Below are 21,659 nucleotides of genomic sequence, written 5' to 3' on the forward strand. Positions count from 1 at the left end.
AAGAATAAATGACTCAAAGGAGAGCTGTCACTTCAAAATGTCCCCTTGTCAAAACAAGGGCCCACTCACTCTGTACTGGATTATATTTTGCTTAACATGCTTGCTTCAGTATGAGTGTGGACTTTCACTTTAAAAGAAGTCTGAGCACACTTTCAGTGCGCTTTCAGATGGCAGGGAGCACCAATACCCCTATCGTTTGTTCTTCAGAGATCAACTTGCAACAGTGCTGTTTTCGGAATAACAAATGATTTAATGCTGCCGGAGGAGAAAACAAATGCAGTTATTCTCTCCACCGTTAAAAATTGAATATGGCCAGCGCGATTTTTATTAAATCAGGACAGTGGGAACAGAATAGTTGTGTGACACCATCTCATGCTATCACGCAGATGTCTTTAGACTTCATCACCTCCTGGGGCTTGCAATATGTAACCTCAAAAGGGCCATCTATTCAAAGTCTCAATGAACACATATGCATTCTTCCCTGGCCCCAAACCATGCAGATAGTTGTGTTTTATTTGGAAACTGCATCTTATCCATCCTCACACAGAACTCCCTCAGGCGCCAGGTCACCAGTGTGCCAATCATGTGACTTAGCTTTAGATCTGGCACCAGTTTGAAGCTCCTCAACTGTGTCACTGACAGACTTGAAGCAATTGACTTTTCAAGTGTCAGCTCTGGAGTTATTCAAGATGACAGACACACAAATTTGCCACATAGCCATTGAAACTAGAGTGGGACATCTCAGGTCAAATACAATCTGTTCCAGAACGCTGGCTGATCTCCATTTTTTACATAATTCAACTCTTTTTTTTAAATTCAGTAGAAAATAATGGAGCTGGGGTAAAAAGAACAAATACTGTCAATATTGATACAACCACCACCCACCCACCCCCCTCCGACGCACACGCACACGCACACGCACACGCACACACACACACACGCACACACACACACACGCACACACACACACACACACACGCACGCACGCACACACACACACACACACACGCACACACACACACACACACACACACACACACACACATGCATATACTGGCTAAACTGATCTTGATTGAGATTTACTGAATTCTCACAATATTAGCTGATATCTCACTTGAGATCAGTCACATTATGCATAATTTCAGTCATACCTCAAAATGTATTTGTGACATACATTTTTAATGTTTTTTCAACCTTAAAAGCATTCAGATTTGGGTGTTCCACAATACTTGTCAGTCACAAAAACAATTACTACAATGGCATACTATGTTAGAATTACAAAGTAGAAGAGTGAAGTGACCTTTGTTTGTGTTGACATTTATCTTTTCATTTAACTGAATGTTTAAAAAAAAAAAAAGAAAGTACAGCAATTGCGTGATGAAGTAGTAAATATTTGTTTAAGGTGTGATCTCAACCACTGTGAGCACAATGTTAAACAATGGGGAGTTGCAGCCATTCACCATGGTTCTATTAGGGCTGAAGAAATTTAGCACTGTTTTCGATTATCACCCCCTAGGTCTGGAAAATCTGCTGCTAAGACTTGAATTAAATCAGGTTATTCATCAGACTGAATCCAAACCGTCCAAATACAGCACTAATTACCTACCTTCCTGTAATGTGTGTTCTCGTATGAGCAACTATTTTATTTTGTGATGCCACTGTGGCACTAATTGGGGAGTTTTCTCTCAGGATGGTTTACATAAATTCAAAGGTCAGTTCACCAAAGTAGTACGTATATCTTCTGCATAGCTAATTGCCTGTGTGTGTGTCTACCTTAGTTAACTTTCAAGATGTCCAACTACAAAAAGGTCTACACCAGAACATTAGATTGTGTTTGCAGATGTATCTTAGACAATATAGCAAAGTTCCAGGATGAAGGCCAAGACCATTGCCCTTTGAATACAAATAATGTCGGAGTACATGACATTTCCTGCATAGTGATTACAAATGCCTTCTGTGTATGTCTTAAGCAGGACCGGATTCAGGTGAATAATGGAGTGTTGACTATCAGCAGCTTGAGTCTGGCTGACATTGGCACGTACCAGTGTGTGGCTGAGAACAAGCATGGAAGAGTATTCACCAATGCTGAGCTTCGAGTCATAGGTAAGAAGACTTTGCTGATACCTCAGAATATATTCACATGATTTCATTCTATAACTTCTGAGACAGTTCTGGTAAAAATTGTGTTAGGAATTTTCGTCAACAGCTAAGAGACAAAAGCTAGGTGTCAAAAGCCAGGTGTTCTGCACTGAAACAAACAATCGTGATGCAATGCCTGAAACAAAACTTGTATTATTGTGTATGTTATTGTGTATGGCAGATACATACTGACATGCATTGGTAGGTGCTCACCTGCAAGGTGTGTTCGAACAGCGCCAGGACTGGTGTCTCAAAAGACATTCTGAATCCACACAAATTTTTTCTTTTTTCTACATAATCCCCTCCTCCTTAAAGGATTCTTCAGAGCTAAACTGCGGCTCCGTTGTCACATGCATCTTGATTTAATTTAGTCTTTGAAACGGGTTCCCGTGAAGACAGTTTGTAATCACCCACAGCCACATCGGGTGTGTAGGGAGGTCGCTAGAGCACGACAATGTTCTTTGTTGCATGAACTGTTGCATGCTGAGGGCATTGTGAGTTAAGGCAGGCAAGTGATCCTGCCTCAACTCTTTCTATTGATGTGCTGATTGATTCTCTGGCCCACATTGAACTCGCAGTTTGAATTATATCTTTAGTGACACCAATCCTGGAATCTCTCTGACCACCGTGTATGTCTCCGGCGCCAGCTTGTGTGCAGACTTGCAAGAGCTTTCTGCTGAGCGTGAGCGCATACCAAACCGTATGAGACACCGGCACCTCAGTAATTGAGGCCTAAAGGACCACTAAGGAAACCTCCCTCTCATTTCGCATTCTTTCATTTTGCTTCACAGCCCTCATTCTTCATGCATAATGTCCATTTTAAGGAAAATGCATGGAAATGGAAAATCCACTTTCTTTCACATTAAATATCCTCTTAAAAGGATTGTGTGTGGCTCTGTGAGCATAAGTGATTGTGTCTTTCTTTTGCACAAGCAACCATTTATGGTTAGTTAGAGAAAGGGGTGTGAGAGCCGGCCTATGTACTAGATGATATTTGTATGTTTTTAGATGCTCATTTACTCTAATAATGTCCTTGGTAGGGCTCTAGCTTCTCTATATTCACGACTTCATTGCAGCAGTAATGCAATCCTTCCTACTAGAGCTAAATGATTTATCGTTTTCAGATCGAAATCCTGATCTCAGGCAATGCAGATTTGTGATCACCAAAGCTGCGTTGTTTTATAAGTGTTCTTTGTCGCCAAAAGCTCATTAATCAGAGGTAGCATGCTACTCGTGGATAGGTCACGCTAATGAATCAGCTCTGAGCTGATTAAAAAAAAAAAAGAAAAAGCGGCTTGTCCACATCACACAATCACCCATCTTCCTGAGTTTCCAATTTCCCAGCTGTTTACAAACGCTAGGCACTAAGCTAACTTGGTCTGCACAATGTTTATGAACAGCAGCTATGAGCTGCGTGGTGCGAATCCTCTGCATTACGGAATTGATCCTCGCCTCCGTTGTAACTCTATGACTACAGGCAAGTGTGGAGTAGCACACCGTGCAAAAAGCAGAACCTAAAAAGCTGAAGAAGTTACTGCAAATCACTTGACTAGTATGAAATGCCGAGTTTTGAAAGACCAGAGTAAATGCTTAGATGTTCAGTACACTTTTCAAAGAGGTTTGGCTCGAAATGTGTTAGGAATAGGAACAGCAAATTAATATCACAATTAATGAGTATTTGAAAATATAATAGCACAACAGCTACGTACATTGTAAGTGTACGCTCAAAAACTGAAATTGAGTCGAATTACGGCTGACGTCAGCAATGAGGAGGAGCTTGTAAGAGCAAGAGTATAATAAATGTTTAGAATGTCAGCCATGTTATTTGTGCTTAATTTGCACCAGAATGTACTGGGTTTTGGGACCTACTAAAAAAAAAAAAATAGACAATTACATAGCTTATTTCATATCGTAATTTATAGGGAAGTGATTCACATACAAATAGGATAAATTATAATGCCACTAAAATAGTGGGAAGAAACCATCTAATTTCTTGTTTGTTTTGACTCTCATCTAGCCATCGCTCCAGACTTCTCACAGAATTTGTTGAAGGCCCAAACTCTGGCGCGACAGAGTGGTGATGTCCTGATCGAATGCAAGCCCAAGATGTCTCCTTGGGGTGTGATTTCGTGGAGGAAAGGAAAAGAAGCCTTGAGAGACAACCACAGGTACTAGGTTTTACTGTGAATGTGTGTTGAACAGTCGACTGCTATCGTTATCAAAGCGAATTTCATGGACGTTATTTAGCTTTTGTCTACTTTTTACTCATGTTGACAAACTGCAAATAACCAAACCACGGCAAACAGTAAAATCTGAATATCTTAAATTTTGCATTCTACCCCTTTCCCTTTTGGATTCCACATTTTCTCTTTGACTTAATTGTTCTAAGCTGGGGGCTGGCTTCCACACTGTTTACAAAAAGGTAATTGACCATTCTTAGATCTATCAGCTCATTAGCAGCATGTGAGTTCTGCACGTCTATTCAAACTTGAGGCAGATGATGATGATGCAGGCAGTGAGATGTACATAATAGAAACAACCCCTAAAAGGGCTGATCAATAACAAGCTGCAGAATAACATACCTTCTTCTGCAGTAGTGGATGTGGCACCAAGGGAGCCAACTGGACACCTTATTTTATTAGAAATCAGCTTGCATGGATCAATGCAGTACCTCATTGAGCAAGGAAAGACAGGACGATAAGGGGCTCTATTTTCATAGACAGTGCTCTGCATAAAAATGGCCACAACTTGATTTCCGTGCAGGTTCAAGCTTTCTTTCTCAAAACGCCACGCTGTGTGTTCTGATGGACCTAGGATATTTTCATTTCTATGCTCCTAACATGCACCAAATAATTTGGTGGCGGAAAGTAGAACATTCTTTAGCCTGGCTAAAAATGGGTTTAAATTGTGGTGCATGTGCATCATCGCACATTGACACTGCAGCTCAATTATGATTTTTTTGCCCATATGCGATCTGTATCTGAAGATAGTCTGAATGGCTCTATTCCAATTTTTTTTTTTGCAGCCGACCTGGGACACTTTCATATGTTGTCGTAGAATAGATATGTATCCGTCGTTTTGTTATGCGACCGCGATATGAACGGCCAGGTCACGTATACGCGACCTGGATGTCATCGGTAGTGAGGCAGATTCTTTTGATTGTCCGTGAATCTGCAAATGTGTTTTGAGCAACAGTATTCACTTTATACTTGACGTTTATTTAATCTCGCTTGAAACATGAAACATAACAAGCAAAATAATGTAAAAAGTATGCATGCAAAATAGTTGCCTCAATTTAATTGTCACAAATGTATTTTGTCTATGTGAAATCTGAACTTTTATACACATTTTGCATCCAATTGACGAGCATTTTTTGCCTGTCACCGTTAGCATAGCTAGAAAGACAAAATAAAATAATTTAAATGAATTTACAATAAAAATATTTAATAATAATTAATGCTATGAACATACACTACTTTCACTTATAACCTATACATGACATACGGTAATTGGTTTTTGGGCGTGTACCGAACCGAACCGAAAACCATGAGCACAAAAAGCGTGCATTTTGTGAATTGTTGAATAACAATGCAATTTTTTTTTAATTATTATTTGGAGGGTGCTTCAAGGGACCTTCAGGATGCACATTGTTAACGTGTCCCATTGTACTTCCTGGAATGGTGTCAAATGCAAGTCAAAACCTCACTTATCAAAAAGTGTTCAAATCTGTCAGTGACTCTTTGCTATGCGTTTTGAATGTGTTCAACGTTCAGGAATGCGCCAGCAGGAGGCAAATCACACCTGCTGCAACATACATCGAATCCAATTTTGTCATTCCACACGGGATTAATTGCTCGGCTTGTTCAGCATTTTTTCTTTCCTCAGATATCTATCCACACCACAGTGTGGGAGCAGTTGAAGTCTTAACTCAGAAACCCCAGCCAGACAATTTGTTGAGAAAACTGAAAGGCTGATCTGATAGTAAATACCAATACCAGCCCAAATGACGCAGTGGTTACAGCTCTAAGATGTTTTATTTGAAACCGAGCGGCTGCATCAGCACCAAGATTATTTGTTGTGCTGTGAAAAGATTGACCCAACTTGCAGCTTCATCATCCTCTTAAACATAAAAAGAAAAATGGAACCATAAGGCTATGTGCAATGGCACCCAAATAGGGAGATTTCCCATTCGGGTTTGTAGTGGGTGAGTTGCATACCAAATGTAGACTTTGACATTATTGCAGCATCTCTCGCAAGCCTTTTCCCTGCTTCCTCGCTCGTTAGATTTTAGTTTCCTCTGCACAGAAATGAGGCTTCTACCAGCACTATTACAGCAGTAGCACAGCAGTAATCCATCCCACTGGCAGAACTAAAATACCCATAATTCCTACTTAATCTTTCAGGGATAATGTTTTCAAGGATGTGGAGTAGAGAGGTACAAACTAGCTAAGAATAAAGCAGAACCTGATGTGTAAATAAAATCTTGCTCCAGCGATTCCTCTAATCTTACGGCATGCAAATGCAAATAGAACAAGATAGCCTTGACATTTACGTGTACTGTATGTGGAGAGCTGTAGGTCAATGTAAAGTGTGTAACGAATTTAATATAACCGCTGATCACTGCCACTACTATTTGTAATAAAATACTGGTAATCATGCTCGAGAATAGTAATATAGTTAATAGGGTAATTCATCAGATATAGTGCATGTACAGTTTTTCATGCCCTGCCAATAAAAAAACATCATGTCATTGCAGAGAATGAAATAAACAGATTGCCAGAATATCATAGTAAATAGTTTTACTATGCCATCTTTCTTTAGTGGTTCAAATTAAGTTTTCTTTTTATTTACAGCCTGGTAGTTTTTTGTTGCACCATGGAGAGACAGCCTGAGCTATTCGATTACACCCACTAGCTCACTTTAACACCCACCAATAAGGTTGAAAAGTGCCTATTTACTGTATCACACTACTCAATCGTTTATGTGCCTCACAAATTTCCCCACTCCTGTTAATTGTGCTAGTGCAATATTTGACAGGAGGAAGACCAACATAAAAGCTTTCCAGATAGATAATGCTCTTCACATCCTTATCCTCGATAATCCCTTTCAAGATTGCTGAGGAGAGAACTCGACATACAAGTGTGACATCTCATATCCATAACTCAATGTTACCGTCCACGACAAAAGACCCCTTGGGTTCGCCTGCAAGATTAAATTTGCTGTCCCACAGGTACAAGTGGACAATGTATTTTTATTCCCCTAGTCTTTAGGGCAATATTGGTCATTTTGGCTCATTTTGGAGGGCTTCAGGCCACCTGCAAGGTATCCATTAATAAAGAGGCGTGTTCAGCTACATTTTAAGCAAGTTGTGTTTGAAATATTGGCATAACCCCATTACTGAGTAGAAAATGGCATCTTGAGCTGGGTAATTAATTTCAAAGCATCCAAATGTGTTCAGGAAATTGCTGTACAATCGGGGCTAGGAGGCAGGATAAAAAATTGATGGCAAGAAATTTGATTAAATTGGCACGACCTCTCTTACTGACAAAATGACTTAGATTAAAGATTAAAAGACAACTTTGTCTGCTGCCATCGAACATGCCAGCGGCACTCAAGTGTTGTTTAGCTCCCTGATAACTTACTCAGTAAGGACCACAATGATTATGTTAATGCTCAAATCTGTGCTCAGAGGAATTTATGGTAGCAACTTCTTTCTAAAAATTGAGATAAAACCATTCCCCCAAAATCAGATAATTAGATAAATAATTCAAAGAGATATGATTATTTGCTGGAGGGTGTTCATCTTTAACAAGGTCATGGGATTAATGTCTGTCAAAGATTTTTTTTGCTGGTCTTTGGAGAATAGAGTTTAGAGACCATTCATATTATTTTGGGTCATTATTATCCTCTGTAGATTATGATAGTCGGATACAGCATTACATGATAAATGAACATGATGAGTCTCTCAGTAGTAGTTTTTGCTTTCTCTGCAGTGGATGGTGTGTTTTTCACTGACTCTAACAAAATGATTTTGCCCTGATTCTCAATAGAACTATTCACACCAGTAATTTTCAACCAATTTCTCTTTGTTTACCTTCCCAACCAAACAAAACCTGCAGTCTTTTTTAATAGATTTTCCGTTTTTCGTTTTTTTTTTCAAAAGGTGTTTGCAGCACACGATAAATGCAATGCCATGTTGACACCGAAATGCTTTTAAAAGATGCTCCCATTACAAGCGAGGTGTTTGGAGGCAGCATATCTCGGTGATTGTATTCCACAATGAGGCATTTCCAGCCATTTTTCCACTACATCTGCCACAGAGATCTTTCCATGTGTAAAAATATTGGTCAGACTTTTTTGAAACATCATAACAGTACTCAAAGGGTCATATTATACTGTATTTCCAAACACACAAAATGTGAGATTACTGTTTGCATTTACTTAGCAACTGAAACACCCCGAGTGTGTGCAAACACAACATGTGTGTAAAAAGCTATGTAAGTAACACGGAAATGAACATACACACACAAAATATCCATCCAACCATCCATTATCTACCGCTTATCTAGAGGCGGGTCGCAGCTTCAGCAGGGGAGCTCAAACGTCCCTGAATCCAGCCACCTCATCTGGCTCCTCCAAATGTGCTAAACTCTGGGTCCCTCCCATATGACAGAGATAGGGTGAGACGCTCGAAGGGAGAGCCTGGACACCCTGCGGAGGAAACTTTCGCCTGCTTGTCATAGTAATACTATGTGTAAACTACAGCGTCCCGCATCCTTGCCACATGTGCAAGTCTTCAAGATATTTTTTTTTTTTTCCCCAGTGCCCACATTGTGCTCCCAGCTCCACTAAAGGTTGCTTCAGAGTTGTTGTTTTTTCCCCCTGTCTTAGCTCGTGTCTATGTCTTTCTTTAAATTGAAGAAATAAGATTAGAGGTCAGCTTTTTGTTTCTGTCTCCACCTGGTAGGCCTCAATGTGGTTTCATGTTTCTAAAAAGAATTGCATTGCTCTCTAATTGGGACATGTCTAATGATGCAAGTTGTTTTCCAGTCCTATTGTTACACGCCATTAGCTAGCCAGGACTGATATCTCAATGATGGCAGCACAGTGAGCACTGGTTAGCACGTCCGCCTCACAGTTCAGAGGTTGCAGGTTCGATTCTTCCTCTGGCCCTCCCTGTGTGGAGTTTGCATGATCTCCCTGTGCTTGCTTAGGCTTTTTCCGGGTATCGTTTTCCTCCCACGTCCCAAAAACGTGCATGTTAGGCAGATTGAGCACTCCAAATTGCCCGTAGGTGTGAGTGCAAGTGCAGATGGTTGTTCGTTTCGGTGTGCGCTGCGAATTGGCCGGCAACCAGTTCAGGGTGTCCCCCGCCTACTGCTCACTGACTGCTGGGATAGGCTCCAGCACACCCGGGACCTCCGTGGGGAAAACCGGTAAGGAAAATGGATGGATGGATATTCCAAAGATCTACCAAGGGATTGTGGGACATTTACAGTCATGCTAGTCTGTACATTCACATGCTTGCATTCAAAGCAAGCAAGAAACCAGTACATTGAATTCTGTCATGGTAATTTACATACAGACGGGGTGCCATTAGCCAGAGATAAACTGATGCACCTTAGAATTACTTAGAGTTTCTGTGACATCAACTTGTTCTTCAAATCTCTGGGAATTGGAAGCATCTGCTCTTCACTGCACAAGAGTTACCTTGCCGACTTTTCATCCGTCATATCTGGTTATATTTCACTACAGCAGCTCGTTGACAGGTAAAGCGGCACAAGCACACTTTTTGCGTCAGATGAAATCTGCCAGGCTTGACTGATGACAGCAACATTTGAAATGAGAAGCTTTGTTGTTGTTGCTTGCTAGGACAATCTGTTGTCGCGGCTCAACCTTCTTTTATTGTCACGCAGCCAAGCGGGTCGACTTTGTTCCTCCTGAGATTTCACTGACATTTATGAGGAATAATTGAATCAATTTCAATAACTGGTGAAGGCGATATTTATCTTTTGTCTGACTGTGCTTTTCTCAGCTTTAAGTCGTTAATATTCATAAATGCAACAGCAACACAATAAACACAGCAATTGAGCGAATTCTACCCGGAGAATTTTTTCATTCATGGCTTTACACAATAAGATTTGACAATTTATTTTTATGATTAATGGTAGTGTGAGATTTATAATACAAGTATACAGTGGAAGTGTTGGACTGGAACAAGTTTAATTTATGATTATCATACTGCACACAGGGTGAGTGCCTGCATTTGGCATCAATTTGTGTATATATGCCTTAGGGAGTAAAAATTTACATATTAGCAATTTAAGTACAGTTACACGGTATGAGTAGATCTTCCCATAAAGTGTACTGTTCTTATCAAGTCACAGTGCAGCGAAATCAAACTGTGGCACTTAGTGCTGAAGTCCTGCTTATGTCACACTACAGCGCAGGGAGCCAATTAAATTTTGCTGAGATAAACACCAGGCTCAATTTAAAACGCTTTAGGATAGTGGGCTTGTCCATTTCAGCGGCAGGTTAGCACAAGCCGGGCTAAATTTCCATTTAATTTCCTTAAGCCAACACTGATGCTGTCAACGGTCTTAATCAGATACGCCTTATAAACTTTGTATAAACTGTATGTGTCTGTGTGCGCATTGTTTTCCGCAGAGTTACTGTGCTGGATAATGGAAGTCTTCGCATATCCAACGTCTCTAAAATGGATGCCGGTCTGTACACATGCGTAGCCAGAAACCAGTTTGGCGTAGCAAGCAGCGCCGGTAGCCTTTTGGTTAAAGGTAAGAATTTCTGTTTTGTTAGATTAATCATTGCCTGGTGAGTGACTGACAACCAGTCCAGGGTGTCTCCTGCTTCTCGCCTAAAGTTAGATGGGAAAGCTCCAGCTTTCCTGACCCTAATGAGGGCAAGTACAATAGAATTTGGGTGGATAATATTCCTTCACTTTTAACATAACAGTTAAATGAAAAACAATTAGATCACCCATCTGAACTGAAGCAAAAAAAAAGAGAAACATCTTTACCGTTTCTTCGTTTTGCTTGCAGACCTGAATGATCACATTTCATTGCACCAGTTATTAGCCACAAAATGCTATGACGACGTTGAATAAAAGTCTTAATTCAAAGAGAACACTGTGTATTTCTGTTTTCCTGTCACATATCAGTGACGAGCAGCAAAAATTATACAGCAATTACAAATGTATAAATACAATAAAATTAAAGCAGCTGGTGTGCAAGATATCCTCAACAAATCATTGTCGTCATGGAGTTGTTGTTGCGCTTTAAATCACACTAAAGTCACACACTTCAACCAAGGTGCCCATGTATATGCCATGGCCTTTTAAATTACTTTGTGCAGTCCAATTAGTTGCAAGAAGCTAAAAGCTGATTGCATTTGTTTGCCTTAGTGTTTCGTTTATTTATCTGGACAATGGCTTTTTTAAAAACCTTCTAAATAACACTCCTCTGCTGTGCAGTAAGATCTTGGGGTCATTTTAAAGAGCCGAGTTGACAACAGTGCTCTATTAGAGTGGCCTTTGGTGATTCCTTTTCACATCTACTTTGAATTGCAAATACATTTGCTCGAAACCCAACCATTCATTCCCACACCCCCGGTACTTTTCTTTCTATGTACAAGTTGTGGTAACATATAGATAATCTGTGTGTTTATATTTATAAATTAGAATTTTAAGCTCGTAATTTTTCAAATACGGTATCACTTTAACATTGTGTGTAAATATTTGTCTTTTTCAATGATCAGCCTGAACGTCTTTTCATGAATAAGTATTGCTATATTACCTCTACATTGTACTGGGTAGCATGCCTCTGCTAGAGAGGGAGAGGGAGTTGCTGGAATTGCACTGGTGCGCATTTGGTGAATTTTGATATTCACTAGTTAAAACTACAGAGAACTTTTTTCTCATCAGGCTATGTCTTTGTGGTTTATTTTAGTAAAGGGATCATTGCAACAAATAATGTGAATTATACAAATAAATCTTACTTTCTGCCTCCAGAGCTCAATCCTACTTTAATATATCTAATTGTTGTGTACCTTGCTTTCCAGAGTGTGACTTATTCTTCCATCTGGAATTCATGTCGTGCTTTGTATTCCTTCTAAATGGGAAATTAAACTGCAGACATAGCATTTAGGCTCTACTTGATCAGTATGAGCATATTGAGGCATACCCACAAAATTTGCAGCAATTTCTATGCTAATTCTGATGCAAATATTAAAATCTAAGTTGTAAAAGAAGCCGCTTCAGAGCTATAAAAACAGAACTGTACCGAATGAGGATTATCGTGTGCAGGGGAATACTGTATGTTGTGAATGAGGAAGCCAATTTGCGATTTCCCCCGCAGTCATAACAAGAAACGAGCGTGACAGCTCTGCTATCAACGGGCAGAAAGTTTCACTCGTTTTGCATCCAGTGTTGAAACTTTGCCCAGACTCACCTACAATGCACCGCGACGACCAGCCAGTTCTCTTTAGCCGCTACCAGATAAACAACTTGCCTTGTCTTGACAGACCTACTAAATACAGACCTTTACTCCTCTGTCTACTAGAATACTTATGACATGCATGTATAATTCACTGCTCACCGGACTCTCAACCTTTGCTCTATTATCTATTTTGTGTATTAAACGAGAACCCATATGAAACAGAATAAAGATCCCGTAGCTGGAGAAAAGTAAAATGCTAACACAAAACGTGTTGACAGACTTAAATTGCATTGCAGGCCGAGTTTATTTTTCTTTGCCACTGCAGCAGTATAGTGACATTGGAATGTGTCATAATTTATGCAACCCACATAAGAGGTACAATATTTGCTCACTGACAGACCAAATACAATTTATTCTGAGTTGAGTGAATATCTGGACCAGGACTAAAAGAAAAAAAAGGATGAGTTGTACTTTTTTCCATTTACAGTTAAATGTTTATGGAGCATAAAGAAGAAAAGTCATAGGATAATATACACCCATACTCAAAAAGTCATGCAAAACGTGTGTGATTCATGAATAAAGGGAGAACTTATTGCTTAGCATTTTTTCAACCAGTGCTCCATGTTTCCAGAGCCAACTGTGATCACAAGCCCAGCCGGTCATCTAGATGTGACGGTGGGGGAAAGCATTGTGCTGCCATGCCAGGTTTATCATGACCCCTCGCTGGATCTCAAGTTCACATGGTTCTTCAATGAGCAGCTCATCCACTTTGGCAGCGCTGGAGCTTATTTTGAAAGAGTTGGTGGGGTAAGTCTCAATCCTTTATAGCTCTGAAAGTAACACAGCTACATACAAATGAAATTGCTCACACATAGGAATGGTGAGGCTTGCGCTATCATATACGGCAAATATCTTTAACCACACAATTCTTACTTAACTGTAGTTTAAAGAGACTCATGGGAGAGTTGGTCTTCATTGTATGTAAAAAAAAAAAGCTCCACTAATTCAGTTTACAGGTTAATTTATCCTATACATCAGGGAGCAACCTATTCATTGTTTGCTTATAAGAAACATACAGATACGTGTTAAGGGCTCTGTGGTTGCCCGTTGAGCTGGTAATATCATCCTCCATCGACAAGAGCAGCAAGTGGTTAAGTCATTATGCAGTGTGCAGCCAAGCATATTAGTTGATCATCTATAACAATGTTTCTCTCCTAAACAAGAGAAGCAATTATGATGTGCTTGATCATTCCCTATTTATTTTTATCTTGCACTCAACATGATCATGGGCAATAGTAGCCTAATAATGTCTCCTGCCCTGCAGTTTATTTAATCCCTTGACCCCACTGCATTCAGATCACTAACATGCTGTGAAAAATACTGCATAGCGAGTGTAGGATAATTAGCAAGCTCCATGACGATTATTGGTCAGTCAAGAGTAAGGATGGAGAGTGTTTTGATGTTAACGATACTACATTGATCCTGTACTTAAACACAAATTTTATCTGTACTTTTTTTTTTTTTTCAGAAAAACAAAAATATTCGAATAAACATGCTCTACATACTTGCAATATTTTTGAAGACAGTCATAGCAGAAGCGATATTATGTATATGTATATATTAACAAGGTAACACTTCCAACGTGACTATCTTCCAGAATATTACCGAATTTTGTTCTCATATTGTCAGACTATGATTTTTATATTTTTATGCATGGCCACACAAATTTTGGTGACAGTCGGGCGGATTTGTTTTTGTTCAATCAGTGACAGAATGTTGCCACTGTATGAGACACCGTACAACTTGAAGTAAATAAAACATATTAGTTTTGATCTATTTCCCGAGAATGACTATCACATACATACACCTGGGCACATACATTTTGGTGATGATTGATTAGGGTTTTGGACATAGAGTTGTCATAGAAGCGCAATATATATAGTATGTATATATATATGTATATATATATATATATATATATATATATATATATATATATATATATATATATATATATATATATATATATATATATATATATATATATATATACAATACCAGTACAATATATATTACTATTACTGTGGCTCTGATGGTTTTGAAGGTAGAATGCATTTGGCATTGATAGACGTTTGTGCAGAAAAGTTGAATAAATAGAAGGATTGATATGATGGAAAAAAAATCTTCAAACAAAAATTGTAAATGACTGCAAAGCACAACTGTCTCCCTGAGGTTACGCCATTGAATTCACTACCACGGATCTCACTCATGAAGTGAATACCAAGAAAATCTGCTATTTTATTTAAATAAATTAACCTGAAATGTTTTGACAGCGCTCGGCCGGGGACATAATGATCCGCAATATTCAGCTCAGGCATGCTGGGAAATACACATGTGCAGTTCAGACCAAGGTGGACAGTGTCTCTATTGCCACTGATGTGGTGGTCAGAGGTAAGATAAGATGTATCACATACTCTATGCCAATACTATATATTCAAATTGTGTAGAATTTAGAAGCACACACAGTATTGTAAAAGAAAGAGAAAACTTTTAATTCAGAGAAAATCAGTAATTTTACATTTGAATTTTTCTTCCTCGTTTCAAGTCAGCTTTTTTGTCTTTTCTTAAACGAGTCGGTTACTGCACAATTGATGAGAGCTCTCAATATAATATAATATAATATAATATAACATAACATAACATAACATAACATAACATAACATAACATAACATAATATAATATAATATAATATAATATAATATAATATAATACAGGGTGGCTCAGTGGAACACTGGTTAGCACGTCTGCCTCACAGTTTGGAGGGTGCGGGTTCGATTGCCCCTCCCTGTGTGGAGTTTGCATGTTCTTCCCGTGCCTGCGTGGGTTTCCTCCTGGAACTCCGGTTTTCTCCCACATCCCAAAAACATGCATGGAAGGCTGATTGAGCACTCCAAATTGTCTGTAGGTGTGAGTCAGAGTGCGGATCTTTGTTCGTCTCTGTGTGCCCTGCTAACTATTGGGAGAAGGGGAAAGCTATCTTTAGTATTTTCTGCCATCTTAGGTTAATATTAAAATTGGTAATGGAAAAAAACTCTAGGTTTGTCACATTATTGTTAATACTTAACTTACTCTGCGTTTCTAAATTGCACATAAGTGTCATAAGTGATTCTTGTATTGGAAACCATTGACATAGAATAAGGCCTAATTACACGATTACGTTCTGTAGTATAACAACATACGCACTGTAGCAGCTTATTGAAACAATAAAATTTACAGCTTTACACACAATTAATACATTTAAAATGCAACTCCAGTTCCTCACATTGCCCCTTTGGAAAATAATTTCACACCCTGGCGTCTAGGTCCTCCAGGGCCCCCTGTGGACTGTCAAGTGACTGAGGTGACAGAGACCACGGCACTCTTGACCTGGGGACCTGGGATGGACAACCACAGCCCCATTCTCAGCTATACCATCCAGGCCAGGTCACTTTTTTCGCTCGGGTGGCAAGCCGTTTCCACTGGTAGGTTGCTTACATCTAAAGGATTTTAAAAAATACATGAAATGAGTAAATACTTCAGTGACAGCTCCAGTGTGGATTCTTCAGGGTTTTGATGAAAGGTAATTTGGTGTAATGTATTTTAGTTCCTGAGCTGCTCGGGGGAAAGCAGTTGTCAGCCACTGTCATCGACTTGAATCCCTGGGTGGAGTACGAGTTCAGAGTACTGGCAACCAACAGCATCGGAACAGGAGAGCCCAGTAAAGCCTCTAGAAAGTCCCGCACCAAGGACACACGTATGTACCACAACCTACTCATAATTAATTTCAAATCAACACCACCAAAAGTAATCTTATTCAGGCGCTTTGTTGATTGAAAGTGGGTAAAACACACAAAGCCCAGCATTAGATATTATGAAAGAAATCTATTGTGCCTCTTGCTCATGCAAACCTCCCTGCTGCTGATGTCAGCCATGGTATTTTGTAGCTTCACTCGTCTTTGTGAAGATTAAAAATGAATGAAATGAAGAACTAAATTGAAACTTAGTGGTTCTAGATTCTGAATGTGGCATGCAGTACATGAACTACACTTCTGTTTGCAATTTCAAAATGTCTGAAATATCTTAATCTGATTGCTCTGATAAAAACATTACTTATTGAGTAAAGCATGTTTTTTCAGTTTTTTTTAATGCATGAGGCATCTAATCCTTTCTGTTCATATATAAGTTCCCAGGGTGACTCCGGCTAGAGTGAATGGTGGTGGAGGGGGACGTTCAGAATTGGTCATCACTTGGGAGGTAATTTTTTTTTTTTCTCTGAGTTAGTCGTCTACCTTTTATTTTCCAGAAAGACATTCCTGCACATTTTGTATTTTCTTTATTTATTTGACTTTCCCCCCGCCTGTGAACCGCAACATAAAGATTAACGCTCAAGGCCTGTTGGAATAGTCATATTTTATTTTTCTCCTTAGTATAAATCCACTTATGCAGCGTGATAAGTACTTGCAATTTCAGCATCACCCTCAGCCGTATTCCTCTATATTCCAATGGTGCATTTCGTTTGGTATTAATAACTTTAAATATCATTTTCTTGAGTCATCCTTATGAGTCATCTTATCCTACTCTAGCCTGTTCCAGAGGAGCTGCAGAGCGGCCCCGGGTTTGGCTATGTGGTGGCTTTCCGCCCACTGGGTGCACAGGGCTGGATGCAGGCTGCTGTCACATCTCCTGACGCCTCCAGATATGTCTTCAAGAATGAGAGCATTCCCCCTTATTCATCTTATCAAATCAAAGTCGGGGTTTACAACAACAACGGAGAAGGGCCTTTTAGTCCTGTGGCAACCATCTACTCAGCGGAGGAAGGTGTGTAGCTACAACAAGTGTAGTGAAACAAACACAACTGCGCAGCATGTAGCATCAGATAAATGGTGCGTAATGTGTGACAGTGAGAATGGCTTCAGAGAACATAAAACAACTGACGCCTTCCCTTCCACCCACGACATGCACCTGATATTGTTTTTAGTTCTTTACTCTTGTTCTGTCTGTTTTTGCTGATTTGCATGCACCGTAGGTCGATATTACCCGTGACTTTGGTGGTGGTTGGGTAACGCTAATGCTGGCACTGCAAAGAGTATTATTTAACTATACTTACACTGTATGAAAATTGAATGAAGGTTCATGTATGTAACTATCCTCTGTCACATAACTATCACTGCTAGAGGAGCAACTTTGCACTTTATAAAGTACACAGAAACAGTTTTTATTATTTTCAATAGCTACAAAAATATCAGTAGTTATCAATATTAACATAGACAATGTTGATATCGTATATAATTCACTTATATTCAGAGACATGTTTCAGCTATATCGCCCAGTCCTATTATTATGTTTAAGAAACCATTTATTTAATGTTTTTGTTGGAGAACAGTTTATTTGACTTTTTCAAAGGTGTGTTGAACTCAGATTAAAAGTTAAGTATTATATTTTAAAATAATATTAAATAAATGCAGCCTTATTTTTCAAGAGTTATAAAAATAAAAATAAAAAACTTATACATTGATATCGACCATGTACTTTGCAGTCAAATCGGGCAATTTTTAATACCATAGTCACCATTAAATGTGTGCTATTTTACATTTTTGTATAATAATCACAATAATAAGTAAGTGGTAAAAAAAAACTGTGCACTAAGGTGTGAAGCACGTATATGTCTAGACAGTCTTGTGTACATTTCAGAGCCCAGCAGAGCACCAGGGAGGCTTAGGGCGAAGAGCATCTCAGCATCTGTGGTGGAGGTCACCTGGAAGCCTCTGGCCTGGAGCAACAATCGCAGACGCATCCTGGGCTATGAGGTGAAAACAGCACATGCCCACACAATAGCAACTGGACACAAAAAAACTATTCATAGCTTTTTCTTGCTATTTAGCTGATTTTAATTAGACACACACTATTTGTGCATAGCTATATTGATGAAGACAGTCATTTTATATTCCGGACACACTGTATCTGTACACCCCAATCTACGGCTGTTCTGTGTGTTATAGACAATAACATATAGTTTTTTTTTTTTTTCTTTAGTTGCAGTACTGGGGGGTAAAGGCGAAGCAGGAGGCGGCCAGTGTGATTAGGACGGTGGGGAATAAGACATCAGTGCACATCAGAGATCTGGAGGGCAGCAGTACCTATTTGATAGCTCTGCGGGCTTATAACAGCGCTGGAGTGGGTCCACAGAGCAGCATTGTCAATGTCACCACCAAGAAGCCTCGTAAGACCTCCTTTTGTAACATAACTGGCTAAATGTATCCATTGATGTGTGCGTGTGTGCAGGTAACAGTCAACACAAGATAAATATTTCCTTCCCAGAGTAAAATACAGTACTTTATACCAACAACCAGTTGGGAATTTAAAATATTCAGTCTGAGACTCAACATTTAACCTTCCAAATGCTCTTCTTAAAGAAAGCCAACCTCCCAAGTCTTATCAGACAATAAAATGGCCATGACGATAAGTTCAATTGCTGGGAAAAAAAAAAGAATACTTTGAGCCTTTAGGGATGTAGAGTTATTGACACATTCGCTTCCCCAGTGTTTAGATATCTACATTATCAGCAAAACATGATCTTGTTCCACAATTTAGACCACCGTTCAATTATACGTTGAATCGTTATGCTTCGTTTGACTCCTTACTACTCCTTGTTTGACTGTATTAGTCTTGCTTCTACCAGGAGCGAAACTCATCCTTCTATTCTATTTTGTCAGTTTATTATGTCGCTAATTTAATGGACTGCCTCCTTCATAATGCAAATTATGCTTGAAGAGGATCTGGCAGTCAGTGTTGGGCAACACTGTGCATGTCGTTTCGACAAGATAGTGCACGTCGCAAAATGAATGCATTACAACTGAGCCATTACGTTTAAGTATGGTACATTTAGCCGCTGTTGGACTGGATGTTTAGATGATATTAAATGCATGTATAGATTGTCAAAAAGAGCAAATAATAATCACAATAGTTTTGACTTTTGTTAACCAAGGTGTCTTGGCACCTCATCCCTCTCACAAGCAAACAAAGCTACTACGTCTGCACCACCTGAGTCACTGTTCAACTGTTAATGAGAAATATCCTTCATGCTGAGTTGGTTCTTGACTTTAATGTTTATTGATTGGCTGCCTTGTTGTTTTTATCTCCTCACGACCGCCTCTTCTCCACCCCTCTCCAACTCTCTCCCTCCCACTCTAGCACCCAGTCAGGCTCCCGTCAAAATCATGTGGAACACTTCCAACTCCAAGGTCATACTGCACTGGGACCAAGTACACGCTCTGGACAATGAGTCTGAAGTTACGGGTTATAAGGTAATGAGTGCAAACCCTTGCACTTAAACAACAGGAGAATAAACTCAATGCTACTTCACTGGCAATTTAATGCAGGCAAAAGTGTAAAAGAATACAATTGACACAGTCTGATAGACCTCAGTGAACGCAAGGGCAGGAAAAGAGCTGATTGGCTGATGTAGAAGGGCAGGGCTGACAGCAGCGGGTGAACCCAAAGACAGAAATAAAACACAAACAAGGGAGGGGAAGACTTACCTGTATTTCTATAGTAAAATTAATAGAAGGTGGTAAGAAAGACAGTAAGTTAAGTGACTTGTGTACGACAAGTATGTTGCTGGTTTTGTTATTGCAGTTGTACCAGTTTTCAGTGGGTGTAAAATGCAGTGTACAATCAGTGAATATCTCTGACAAAATTACTTTGTTTTTTGACACATCTCCTGTATTGAATTATTTGATTCCCAACCAGCGTGTTGCAGCACATTAGCAGTGTGTCATTAGAGATCATCAGTTGTAGGGTGGGAAAGTATCACTTCATTAGTTTGAAAATTATTTAGTGACTAGAACATATATTATATACACCTGAACCTCTATTTTACGTGCTTCAATTCCATGCGACTTTCTGTTCTGCAATTCTTACAATGAAAAATACATATCACTCGTGTTCGGGACAGATTAAACAGTGAAAAACATGAGTGACTGATGAGCCCAATTTCTTTTACAAAATGAATAATTTCCAATGTAAATGCACTACAAAGTACAAAAATACAGTACTTTGGGAAGATGAGACACAGACGATCCAACAGTTAATCGCCCTACCAAGCAGCCTGACCACCACCTGATCCCAATCTGATCTGGAACCTCATATGAAAGCAATTTAGGTCAGATTTGAAAAAATCGGAATTGAACCATGCAGACTGTCTAAAAAAAGACATGGGTCGCACCTGGGCAAAAACTTTGATCTGGGTCACATTTGCCTGCAGTGTGAATCTAGCTTAGATTGTCATTATTTCCGTGTATATACTTTTTTCCCCCATTATTGTTTAGTAGTGTGATTTGACATTTTTTTTCAATTTTGTGCCTTAACTCAGAAAGTTGGGAAACACTGCATTAGTTGCTGGAGGTGTTCCCATTAAGTTGTCCTACGACCTTCACCATATCCTTGTCGTCTGTCCCAATGTTTCATCGTGGAGGAAACAAAAAGATATTTTTTTTCATCTCTTAGGTGATGTACAGCCAGGATAGACACAGCCGTCCCAGCGTGGTGGAGACCAACACCACATCCTTAGAGTTGTCGCTGCCCGTCAACGAGGACTACGTCATCCAGATTAAACCTTTCAGCGAAGGTGGGGAGGGCATCAGCAGTCGACAGATTACAATCCCCAAGATAGCAGGTTGGAGAGCTGATACATAAAACATGCAAACAGAACATTTCCCGCCACTGTTGCTGTATCACATGGAATCAATCATTCGACTGGAAACATAACAACTGAGTGTGTAGTTAGGTACAAATGTGAAGTGCATGTCAGTGAGCTTTGCAATGAGTATTGTTGTTAGGCCTGAGTGACATATCAATATTTCTTTTTTTTTTTGGGGGGGGGTGATTCACATTTTTTGTTGTAGAAGTTTTGGCTATATGGAATTCTCTGTCTTCTAAATTGATTTTTTTCCTTGTGAAAAACAAATAGATTTTATTTTTGGCAATAGCGCCCAGCTCTAATTGCTGTGGGCCAAAAATGGATTTGA

General features: G+C 39.4%; 1 protein-coding gene across 6 annotated transcripts in view; it reads left to right on the forward strand.

The window, feature by feature from the left end:
- Positions 1-21,659, forward strand: part of cntn3a.1 (contactin 3a, tandem duplicate 1) — a 73,685-nt gene that overhangs the window by 49,740 nt on the left and 2,286 nt on the right. For 4 of the 6 annotated variants that reach the window (XR_007488640.2, XM_049755423.2, XM_049755424.2 and 1 more), the window contains 13 exons: positions 1,971-2,103; positions 4,157-4,307; positions 10,807-10,934; positions 13,225-13,400; positions 14,927-15,044; positions 15,957-16,115; positions 16,238-16,387; positions 16,817-16,887; positions 17,217-17,451; positions 18,325-18,440; positions 18,667-18,853; positions 19,825-19,937; positions 21,139-21,307. Coding sequence is in view for 5 of the 6 variants with exons in the window: in XM_049755423.2 (XP_049611380.1) it covers positions 1,971-2,103; positions 4,157-4,307; positions 10,807-10,934; positions 13,225-13,400; positions 14,927-15,044; positions 15,957-16,115; positions 16,238-16,387; positions 16,817-16,887; positions 17,217-17,451; positions 18,325-18,440; positions 18,667-18,853; positions 19,825-19,937; positions 21,139-21,307 (1,906 nt within the window). In the remaining variant the exon portion in view is untranslated. The remainder of the gene's footprint in view (positions 1-1,970; positions 2,104-4,156; positions 4,308-10,806; positions 10,935-13,224; positions 13,401-14,926; positions 15,045-15,956; positions 16,116-16,237; positions 16,388-16,816; positions 16,888-17,216; positions 17,452-18,324; positions 18,441-18,666; positions 18,854-19,824; positions 19,938-21,138; positions 21,308-21,659) is intronic. The other 2 variants (XM_049755427.2, XM_049755425.2) reach the window with 2 other exon arrangements.

The sequence above is a fragment of the Syngnathus scovelli genome, chromosome 2 (assembly GCF_024217435.2).
Source record: "Syngnathus scovelli strain Florida chromosome 2, RoL_Ssco_1.2, whole genome shotgun sequence".
NCBI classification, from domain to species: Eukaryota; Metazoa; Chordata; class Actinopteri; order Syngnathiformes; family Syngnathidae; genus Syngnathus; species Syngnathus scovelli.